The sequence below is a fragment of the Perca flavescens genome, chromosome 3 (genome assembly GCF_004354835.1).
Source record: "Perca flavescens isolate YP-PL-M2 chromosome 3, PFLA_1.0, whole genome shotgun sequence".
Lineage (NCBI taxonomy): Eukaryota > Metazoa > Chordata > Actinopteri > Perciformes > Percidae > Perca > Perca flavescens.
Genome location: NC_041333.1, coordinates 42585258 through 42597364, shown reverse-complemented (window position 1 = coordinate 42597364; position 12107 = coordinate 42585258). Strand labels below are relative to the sequence as shown.

Sequence of the window (12107 nt, the reverse complement as noted above, 5' to 3'; positions counted from 1 at the left end):
TCGCGCAGATCTCTGCTATTCCATTACAAAATTCACTTCTGAAACTTTTTTATGCGAGAAATCAACTATGTAAAGCTCAAATATGGGCCGCTTTACTAAAATTGATGGCTAATTGCAAATTTTGTCCGACTGTGTGTCGGAGTTCAGCGGCCGGTGCTGCCTGTGTTGTTGCCTCGCCGCCTGGCCTGCCTTCCTTCACACACCCCGGCCTGCTCTGAGGTACTTGGAGCTCCGTCACGACTGGCAGCCCACAGCACTCCATACCCGCGCAGAGTCACCGTTTCTTGGGCTAATGGACTACCAAACGCTGGTGCTCTGACAGAGCTCCAGGGCCTGCAGCTCCCCTCTTCCTGCTAGCTAAATGCCCGGTGTGTGTGAGTGAGAGCACGGTCAGCTTGTTACACCAGCAATCTCTTACCACAGGTTCCAGGTAATCTTTTAATGTGTGTAATTATAATGTGTTGAATTATTTAAACAAACGATTGGGGAAATAAACGCCTCTTGTCTGTGAGTCTCATTGATAGAGCCTGCGGCTGGATGGAGCTCTATCAATCTGAGCTAGCTAGCCTCCTCTAAGAATTCCTCTGAAATTCAGAAAAATTCATTAACTTGAAATCGGACACCGTTGTTAGCTTTATAAGACATTTAGCTAGATGTTGTATACGTGGCGTGACGAAATTCAAACTGTAAATATACTCTGAATTACGCCGAAAATTAAGCTAACTATCCGTGATTTGTAGCTACAAACGGGTTACATCCAGCAGCAGGCTCTATCAATGGGACTCGCGGACAAGCAGCATTTATTTCCCCAATCGTTTGACAGAAAGCAGGTCCAGGCTGAGTGGACACAGTTTGGGACCAGGACCACAGACTCAGAAAGACTCTGAGCAGGTCCAGGCTGAGTGGACACAGTTTGGGACCAGGACCACAGACTCAGAAAGACTCTGAGCAGGTCCAGGCTGAGTGGACACAGTTTGGGACCAGGACCACAGACTCAGAAAGACTCTGAGCAGGTCCAGGCTGAGTGGACACAGTTTGGGACCAGGACCACAGACTCAGAAAGACTCTGAGCAGGTCCAGGCTGAGTGGACACAGTCTGGGACCAGGACCACAGACTCAGAAAGACTCTGAGCAGGTCCAGGCTGAGTGGACACAGTTTGGGACCAGGACCACAGACTCAGAAAGACTCTGAGCAGGTCCAGGCTGAGTGGACACAGTTTGGGACCAGGACCACAGACTCAGAAAGACTCTGAGCAGGTCCAGGCTGAGTGGACACAGTCTGGGACCAGGACCACAGACTCAGAAAGACTCTGAGCAGGTCCAGGCTGAGTGGACACAGTCTGGGACCAGGACCACAGACTCAGAAAGACTCTGAGCAGGTCCAGGCTGAGTGGACACAGTTTGGGACCAGGACCACAGACTCAGAAAGACTCTGAGCAGGTCCAGGCTGAGGGGACACAGTCTGGGACCAGGACCACAGACTCAGAAAGACTCTGAGCAGGTCCAGGCTGAGTGGACACAGTTTGGGACCAGGACCACAGACTCAGAAAGACTCTGAGCAGGTCCAGGCTGAGTGGACACAGTCTGGGACCAGGACCACAGACTCAGAAAGACTCTGAGCAGGTCCAGGCTGAGTGGACACAGTCTGGGACCAGGACCACAGACTCAGAAAGACTCTGAGCAGGTCCAGGCTGAGTGGACACAGTCTGGCTGTGGAAACCGGCAGCCACAGACAGACAGGCTGCCTCCAGAAGACAGGCTGGATCAGCTCTGTCCACAGAGACAACACTTCCTGCTTCAATGTAGCACATATACTGACATCAGTTCTTTACCAAAATTAAATGTAAACTCCCAGATGTTGATACTCTTACCACCCAGACAAAAATGCAACATCTACTTGGAGAAACTAGTGTGAGCGCTGTAGAAGCAGCAAGATATGTGAGTGATGTCACAGCCTGAGAGACAAGCAGCACAACACCTAATATCTGGAGTTCATATCCCCTCAGTTTACCCTGCCTTCTCATTTACTCCTCTACTTCAGTTTACCCTGCCTTCTCATTTACTCCTCTACTTCAGTTTACCCTGCCTTCTCATTTACTCCTCTACTTCAGTTTACTCTACGTTCTCATTTACTCCTCTACTTCAGTTTACTCTGCCTTCTCATTTACTCCTCTACTTCAGTTTACTCTACCTTCTCATTTACTCCTCTACTTCAGTTTACCCTGCCTTCTCATTTACTCCTCTACTTCAGTTTACTCTACCTTCTCATTTACTCCTCTACTTCAGTTTACTCTACCTTCTCATTTACTCCTCTACTTCAGTTTACCTTCTCATTTACTCCTCTACTTCAGTTTACCCTGCCTTCTCATTTACTCCTCTATTTTACCCTCCTTCTCATTTACTCCTTCTCATTTACTCCTCTACAGTTTACCCTGCCTTCTCATTTACTCCTCTACTTCAGTTTACCCTGCCTTCTCATTTACTCCTCTACTTCAGTTTACCCTGCCTTCTCATTTACTCCTCTACTTCAGTTTACCCTGCCTTCTCATTTACTCCTCTACTTCAGTTTACTCTGCCTTCTCATTTACTCCTCTACTTCAGTTTACTCTGCCTTCTCATTTACTCCTCTACTTCAGTTTACTCTGCCTTCTCATTTACTCCTCTACTTCAGTTTACCCTGCCTTCTCATTTACTCCTCTACTTCAGTTTACCCTGCCTTCTCATTTACTCCTCTACTTCAGTTTACTCTGCCTTCTCATTTACTCCTCTACTTCAGTTTACTCTACCTTCTCATTTACTCCTCTACTTCAGTTTACTCTACCTTCTCATTTACTCCTCTACTTCAGTTTACTCTACCTTCTCATTTACTCCTCTACTTCAGTTTACTCTACCTTCTCATTTACTCCTCTACTTCAGTTTACTCTACCTTCTCATTTACTCCTCTACTTCAGTTTACTCTACCTTCTCATTTACTCCTCTACTTCAGTTTACTCTGCCTTCTCATTTACTCCTCTACTTCAGTTTACTCTGCCTTCTCATTTACTCCTCTACTTCAGTTTACTCTACCTTCTCATTTACTCCTCTACTTCAGTTTACTCTACCTTCTCATTTACTCCTCTACTTCAGTTTACTCTGCCTTCTCATTTACTCCTCTACTTCAGTTTACTCTACCTTCTCATTTACTCTTCTACTTCAGTTTACTCTGCCTTCTCATTTACTCCTCTACTTCAGTTTACTCTACCTTCTCATTTACTCCTCTACTTCAGTTTACTCTACCTTCTCATTTACTCCTCTACTTCAGTTTACTCTACCTTCTCATTTACTCCTCTACTTCAGTTTACCTTGTCATTTACTCCTCTACTTCAGTTTACTCTGCCTTCTCATTTACTCCTCTACTTCAGTTTACTCTGCCTTCTTATTTACTCCTCTACTTCAGTTTACTCTGCCTTCTCATTTACTCCTCTACTTCAGTTTACTCTGCCTTCTTATTTACTCCTCTACTTCAGTTTACTCTACCTTCTCATTTACTCCTCTACTTCAGTTTACTCTGCCTTCTCATTTACTCCTCTACTTCAGTTTACTCTACCTTCTCATTTACTCCTCTACTTCAGTTTACTCTACCTTCTCATTTACTCCTCTACTTCAGTTTACTCTACCTTCTCATTTACTCCTCTACTTCAGTTTACTCTACCTTCTCATTTACTCCTCTACTTCAGTTCACTCTACCTTCTCATTCAGTCCTCTACTTCCGTTTACTCTACCTTCTCATTTACTCCTCTATTTCAGTTTACTCTGCCTTCTTATTTACTCCTCTACTTCAGTTTACTCTGCCTTCTCATTTACTCCTCTACTTCTGTTTACTCTACCTTCTCATTTACTCCTCTACTTCAGTTTACCTTGTCATTTACTCCTCTACTTCAGTTTACTCTACCTTCTCATTTACTCCTCTACTTCAGTTTACTCTGCCTTCTCATTTACTCCTCTACTTCAGTTTACTCTACCTTCTTATTTACTCCTCTACTTCAGTTTACTCTACCTTCTCATTTACTCCTCTACTTCAGTTCACTCTACCTTCTTATTTACTCCTCTACTTCAGTTTACTCTACCTTCTCATTTACTCCTCTATCAGTTTACTCTACCTCTCATTTACTCCTCTTTTACCCTGCCTTCTCATTTACTCCTCTACTTCAGTTTACTCTGCCTTCTCATTTACTCCTCTACTTCAGTTTACTCTACCTTCTCATTTACTCCTCTATTTCAGTTTACCCTGCCTTCTCATTTACTCCTCTACTTCAGTTTACTCTACCTTCTCATTTACTCCTCTATTTCAGTTTACCCTGCCTTCTCATTTACTCCTCTACTTCAGTTTACTCTACCTTCTTATTTACTCCTCTATTTCAGTTTACCCTGCCTTCTCATTTACTCCTCTACTTCAGTTTACTCTACCTTCTTATTTACTCCTCTATTTCAGTTTACCCTGCCTTCTCATTTACTCCTCTACTTCATGGGTTTATTTCATGTTTTTTTATTTTTAAACTTTGTTTTCTTTCTCACGTTGACACTAGTGATTTTACCCTTGTGATGTCATGAGAGGCTTTTCTTTGTAGCAGGGGGGGTGTAGGGCGGAGACAAGCCAACAAGTGTTTGCAGGCAAACAGAAGTTTTATTTTAAGCAGTCTTTTCAGAAAATAGTCCAACGAAAAACAGGAACTCAAACTCAAACACGTACTGGGAGTAAAACTACAAAGTCCTGGTAGCTGAGGTTCTTTCCCCATGACCTCTGCTCTCTTTGTCTTCTTCAAGTGCATGAGCACCTGCAGTAATCAACAGGCTAAGGCATTTGCACCTCCTTGTGCAGTGCATTCTGGGACTTGTAGTGTGGGGGGCGGCCATTTTGTCACTGGGTAGCCACTCCTGTAGAGGAAAACCGCGTCCCTCTAGCACACGTCCCCTCGTGATGCCACGCTGTGTGTTGATATACTGTTGTTGCTTTCCTCATTTTGTTTTATTTTTATTTTTTAAATGTATATATTTTAGTTTACTCAATTAATTGTATGTATGTATTTCTTCATTATCATCCTTGATGCTTTGGCAATATTGTTATTTCTGACATTCATGCTAATAAAGCAACTTGAATTGAGAGAGAGAGAGAGAGAGAGAGAGAGAGAGAGAGAGAGAGAGAGAGAGAGAGAGAGAGAGAGAGAGAGAGAGAGAGAGAGAGAGAGAGAGAGAGAGAGAGAGAGAGAGAGAGAGAGAGAGAGAGAGAGAGAGAGAGAGAGAGAGAGAGAGAGAGAGAGAGAGAGAGAGAGAGAGAGAGAGAGAGAGAGAGAGAGAGAGAGAGAGAGAGAGAGAGAGAGAGAGAGAGAGAGAGAGAGAGAGAGAGAGAGAGAGAGAGAGAGAGAGAGAGAGAGACAGAGAGACAGAGACAGAGAGAGAGAGAGAGAGAGAGAGAGAGAGAGAGAGAGAGAGAGAGAGAGAGAGAGAGAGAGAGAGACAGAGAGAGACAGAGAGAGAGAGAGAGAGAGAGAGAGAGAGACAGACAGACAGACAGACAGACAGACAGACAGACAGACAGACAGAGAGAGAGAGCTAATACCAAGCTAACCCTTCCCTCCGCTGAGTTTGAGTATGGTGACGAGACTCCACAACTCCGTTTGATTGGTGGAACCCAGTCACGTGGTAGAGCCTTTACAGGAAGTCTCTCTCTCTGTCAACATAAAACATTAAAATGAGGCGTACGCGGGGGATGAAAACAATGACGCGTAGAATACCAAAGAGGTCAGAAGAAAAGTAAGCAGTAAGAGTACACTTTCTCCTTCACAAATAAAGTATAGTGATTTAAAACTACTCCTAGAAGTATCATTTTTTCAAAAACGTACTCATGTAAATGTAACGGAGTAAATGTAACTCGTTACTACCCTCCTCTGATAATTAAAGACGATGGCTTCCCACTGCTGGGGTTGTAACTTTAATAACGGCAGGTTATGGAAGTCACCAGTGTAATTCTGGTCAGATCTTGGTCCCGACTGATGAGGAAGTGATATTAATAACATCTAGTGTCAGCTATAATATTTGGCCAGCTGTCCTCCTGTTTCAGGAAGCAGCGACTCTATTGTGTTTCCCTGTAAAACTTCATATTTATGGAGAATTATAATTTGCTCTTCTTATGTAAAACATGCAGCTCTGGGAGATGTCTGTGATTGGTCGAGCTGTACAAACCCCGCCTCTTTAATGTGAACGTGCTGCTGGATTGGGAAACCCTGGGTTGTCTGTCTGTCTGTCAGTCTGTCTGTCTGCCTACCTGTCTGTCTGTCTGCCAGACACACACACACACACACACACACACACACACACACACACACACACACACACACACACACACACACACATACACACACACACACAGACAGACAGACAGACATAGAGATACACAGACACACGTTCTGTTCGAGGTGTCTGTGGTACGTCATGACGCAGCGGGGGAGGGACGTGGCCTCACCTGCCGCCCAGGTGAATATATCTGCGCCATCAGAAGCAGGAAGTGCTTTAGTTCCGTGTTGTCTCGTCTAGTTGATGTCCAAGATGATGCCGCGCGTGTCTCTGCTGTTACTCTGCCTCCTGCTCGCTACCGGGCCGGCTCTGGCTCGGGACTGCGCCTGGGACCCGGATGTAGACCCGGACCAGGCTCTGGACCCGGTGTCCCTGGCCTCCGGGCTGCTGCAGGGCCAGAACAACACTGTGGAGGGATCGGACCCGCGGCTGTGCCGCGAGGCCTGCTGTCAGACCGCGGGCTGCGACCTGGCGCTGCTCGGCTTCCCCATGGACGGACTGCCGCAGTGCATGCTGGTTCAGTGCGTGCGCCAGGGCCGTGACATGTGCGTGTATCGACCCAGCACGCAGTTCAAGATTTACCGCAAGAAAGTTCCGACAGACGCCGAGACAAAGAACCAGGAGGGCGGGGAGGAACTGCGCGTCGTCCCGCTGGTGGTGCTGGGAGAAACCAACCAGACAGACACCAGTAAGAATGTGTTTTTATTATTATATTTAATTATTTTATTATAAAACATAAAACCAACCAGACAGACACCAGTAAGAATGTGTTTTTATTATTATATTTAATTATTTTATTATAAAACATAAAACCAACCAGACAGACACCAGTAAGAATGTGTTTTTATTATTATATTTAATTATTTTATTATAAAACATAAAACCAACCAGACAGACACCAGTAAGAATGTGTTTTTATTATTATATTTTAATTATTTTATTATAAAACATAAAACCAACCAGACAGACACCAGTAAGAATGTGTTTTATTATTATATTTTATTATTTTATTATAAAACATAAAACAACCAGACAGACACCAGTAAGAATGTGTTTTATTATTATATTTTATTATAAAACATAAAACAACCAGACAGACACCAGTAAGAATGTGTTTTTATTATTATATTTAATTATTTTATTATAAAACATAAAACCAACCAGACAGACACCAGTAAGAATGTGTTTTTATTATTATATTTAATTATTTTATTATAAAACATAAAACCAACCAGACAGACACCAGTAAGAATGTGTTTTATTATTATATTTTATTATTTTATTATAAAACATAAAACAACCAGACAGACACCAGTAAGAATGTGTTTTATTATTATATTTTATTATTTTATTATAAAACATAAAACAACCAGACAGACACCAGTAAGAATGTGTTTTATTATTATATTTTATTATTTTATTATAAAACCTAAAACCAACCAGACAGACACCAGTAAGAATGTGTTTTTATTATTATATTTAATTATTTTATTATAAAACATAAAACCAACCAGACAGACACCAGTAAGAATGTGTTTATTTATATTTTATTTTATTATCTATAAAACATCCGGACAGACAACAGTAAGAATGTGTTTTATTATTATATTTAATTATTTTATTATAAAACCTAAAACCAACCAGACAGACACCAGTAAGAATGTGTTTTTATTATTATATTTAATTATTTTATTATAAAACATAAAACCAACCAGACAGACACCAGTAAGAATGTGTTTATTTATATTTTATTTTATTATCTATAAAACATCCAGACAGACAACAGTAAGAATGTGTTTTATTTATTTATTGATTGATTGATTTCTGGATAAAGACAATAAAAACCAGTAATCCAAAGGATATCATGCTAAAGTAAAATACTTATTTCCAGCACGGTCCTTGGTGTTTCACATGTAAAACAATATACAAAAAGCAAACAAACTATTATGGAAAGACATAGAATATGGAGGAGGAAGTTGAAAAAATATAAACATATAAGTAAATAAATAATAATATAAATGCTACACAAACTCACCAATTTATCAATAAATATTCACCTTATTCCATAAAAACTGCTTTACCTGTGTATTACAAATCCTTTGTGATGAAAGGAGTTTTGTATTAGTAGGCAGACTATTCCATGCCGTGATACCAGTGTAGAAAAAATGATTTGTAGTTGCATTAGTAGCTCTAAGAACTATGCATGAGCGAATGCTGGCCCTAGTATTATGACTATGCTGCATGTGGACCATGGTTACATTAGAGCATCAATAATTACCATATGTTTAACAATGTTAAACCTATGGTTCAGCTTAAGTTGTTCTACTCTTAGATGTACAGGTAGTAGACCAGCTCTTGTAAACTCCTCCCTACCTACGTGAGTACTGTGGGGGGCTTTTAATAGGTACCCAATAACATTGTTTTGCAGCACTTGGAATTTGTTTTTAAGTTTTACAGTCAACCCAGAAAACCATGCAGAACAAGCAAATCTACCTGGCATTGAATCAAAGTTAATACCAATCATTTCTTTACAGAGAAATCAAAAAACTGTGTCTTGCGATATAAAAACTTCAACTTACAGGCACATTTAGCTAAAACCTTGTCTGCAAAGGATCCACCTGTAAGGGATTGATCCAATGCTAAACCCAGATATACAATTTCAGACCCATTACACATCACCTTTAAAGTATTTCATTTTGACATTTAATTTAAGTTCTTTTATTATATATAAACCAACCAGACAGACAAAAGTAAGAATGTGTTTAATTATTATATTTAATTAGTTTAACTTTAAACCAGAAGAGGAGGAAGGAGAATAAATATATATTGTACTTTAGTAGGTCATGGTTCCTCATTAACTCCCTGAAACATTTACAGTAAAGCCAACAGACTTTCTACTCTATTACAGTCTGAAGGCTGTAAGTTAGGAAACCTTCTACTCTACTACTACTACTACTACTACTACTACTAAACTACATACTACTACTGCCACTTCTACTACTGCTACTACTAGACTATTGCTACAGCAACTATTACTACTACTGCTAGCTACTAGCACTGCTAGCTACTAGCCTTCTACTACTACTACTACTACTACTACTACTACTACTACTACTTGGTGTCCCGACTGGAGTGAGCCTCTCTGTGTACTTTTCGGCGCAGTACTACTAACTGGAGCTAAGTAAAATTCCACCTCTGCTGAGAAACTGTGAAATGTGATGATTGAGAGTGAAGGTAGTTTAATTTCTTTCATTAACAGACCTTTACATGGATAGTCTGGGGTTAGAAAGGGTTAGAAAGGGTTAGAAAGGGTTAGCCTCCGGTGTACTGGGGACAGGGTAAGGCTGCTTTTAGTGGACATGAGGTCCGTCCAGCTTCCTCCTTTAAATAAAGTTCCTTCAGTTTGAATAAAGTTCCTGTAGTTGTAAAGGTCCCATGGCATGAAAATGTCACTTTATGAGGGTTTTTTAACATTAATATGCGTTCCCTAACCCTTCAGATACAGTATTAGGGGACCACTAAGGTCTATATAAAGAGACTTCAGATACAGTATTAGGGGACCACTAAGGCCTATATAAAAGAGACTTCAGATACAGTATTAGGGGACCACTAAGGCCTATATAAAAGAGACTTCAGATACAGTATTAGGGGACCACTAAGGCCTATATTAAAGAGACTTCAGATACAGTATTAGGGGACCACTAAGGTCTATATTAAAGAGACTTCAGATACAGTATTAGGGGACCACTAAGGTCTATATAAAAGAGACTTCAGATACAGTATTAGGGGACCACTAAGGTCTATATAAAAGAGACTTCAGATACAGTATTAGGGGACCACTAAGGTCTATATAAAAGAGACTTCAGATACAGTATTAGGGGACCACTAAGGTCTATATAAAAGCAACCAAAGAGCCCCATGTCATGGGACCTTTTTATATAAAGTTCCTGCAGTTTGAATAAAGTTGTGTATAAGTAAACAACAAAGATATCAAGTTACTGAAGCTGACTTCCTGTAAACCAGGAGGAAATAAGTTTTAACAGGAATGATTTACCGTCCTGCTTCCTGCTGTTTAAATAAAGTTGTGTCTAATCATAGTTTAAATGAAGTAGTGTCTAGGTATATTTGATAATAAAGTTGTGTGTGTTTCCATAGTAACACCTCAGTCTGTCTGACCCTCAGACAGACCTTACATCAGCCTTAGTGTTGTAGTGGTTAACAGCTGTTGTTGTTGTTGTTGTTGTGATGATGATATCCTGCAGCAGTTGAGACAGAACTGGTTCTAACTGGTTTTAGAGGTTAGTCTTTGTTATGACATCACCGCCACCTGTACAGGTAGAGGGAGTCAGCTGATCAGTCTCTGGTCAGACCAGTTCCTCTGGTCTCTGGAGCACAGGACACACAGAAACTCAGACTGTTAACACACACACACACACACACACACACACAGACACACACACACACACACACACACACACACACACACACACACACACACACACACACACACACACACACACACACACACACACACACACACACACACACACACACACACACACTATGTTTATCAGTGTAATCTGGTTTGGAGCTTTTATTGTGAAAGTCAGTGGAGACAGGAAGTCATGTTTAAATGTCTAACTGAAGGTAAACATTACAGCTGTAAAGATTACATCTCAGGTGGTTAATGAAGGGATGAATGGATGAATGGATGAATGGATGAATGGATGAAGGGATGAATGGATGAATGGATGAAGGGATGAAGGGATGAAGGGATGGATGAAGGGATGAAGGGATGAATGGATGAATGGATGAAGGGATGAAGGGATGAATGGATGAAGGGATGAAGGGATGAATGGAGGATGAAGGGATGAATGGATGAATGGATGAAGGGATGAATGGATGAATGGATGAATGGATGAAGGGATGAAGGGATGAATGGATGAATGGATGAAGGGATGAATGGATGAATGGATGAATGGATGAATGGATGAAGGGATGAATGGATGAATGGATGAAGGGATGAATGGATGAAGGGATGATTGTTCTATCTCTAAAATGTAGATCAGAGTTCCCCAAGATGACGTCATCACACGTCTTGTTACATCCCCAACTCCGAGATGGTCTGTTTCCTGTTCCTGAGGAGCAGGGTGTGTGTGTGTGTGTGTGTGTGTGTGTGTGTGTGTGTGTGTGTGTGTGTGTGTGTGTGTGTGTGTGTGTGTGTGTGTGTGTGTGATGTGTGTGTGTGTGTGTGTGTGATGTTGTGTGTGTGTGTGTCTCTGATGTGTGTGTGTGTCTCTGATGTGTGTGTCTCTGATGTGTGTGTGTGTGTCTCTGATGATTGTGTGTGTGTGTCTCTGGTGTGTGTGTGTGTGTCTCTGATGTGTGTGTCTCTGATGTGTGTGTGTGTCTCTGATGATTGTGTGTTTGTCTCTGTGTGTGTCTCTGATGTGTGTGTGTGTGTGTCTCTGATGTGTGTGTGTGTGTGTCTCTGATGTTTGTGTGTGTTTGTCTCTGTGTGTGTGTCTCTGATGTGTGTGTGTGTGTGTCTCTGATGATTGTGTGTGTGTGTCTCTGATGATTGTGTGTGTTTGTCTCTGTGTGTGTCTCTGATGTGTGTGTGTGTGTCTGATGTGTGTGTGTGTGTGTGTCTCTGATGTTTGTGTGTGTTTGTCTCTGTGTGTGTCTCTGATGTGTGTGTGTGTGTCTCTGATGTGTGTGTGTGTGTGTCTCTGATGTTTGTGTGTGTTTGTCTCTGTGTGTGTGTCTCTGATGTG

The 12107-nt window shown here is 41.4% G+C and overlaps 1 protein-coding gene across 1 annotated transcript in view; it reads left to right on the top strand.

Moving 5' to 3' along the window:
* The first annotated feature begins 6373 nt into the window (after positions 1 to 6373).
* The window catches only part of spint2 (serine peptidase inhibitor, Kunitz type, 2), a 20439-nt gene continuing 14705 nt past the window's right edge, over positions 6374 to 12107 (top strand). Inside the window, exon 1 of the mRNA XM_028573021.1 lies at positions 6374 to 7018. Within this exon, the coding sequence (XP_028428822.1) occupies positions 6574 to 7018 (445 nt within the window). The 5' untranslated portion in view covers positions 6374 to 6573. The remainder of the gene's footprint in view (positions 7019 to 12107) is intronic.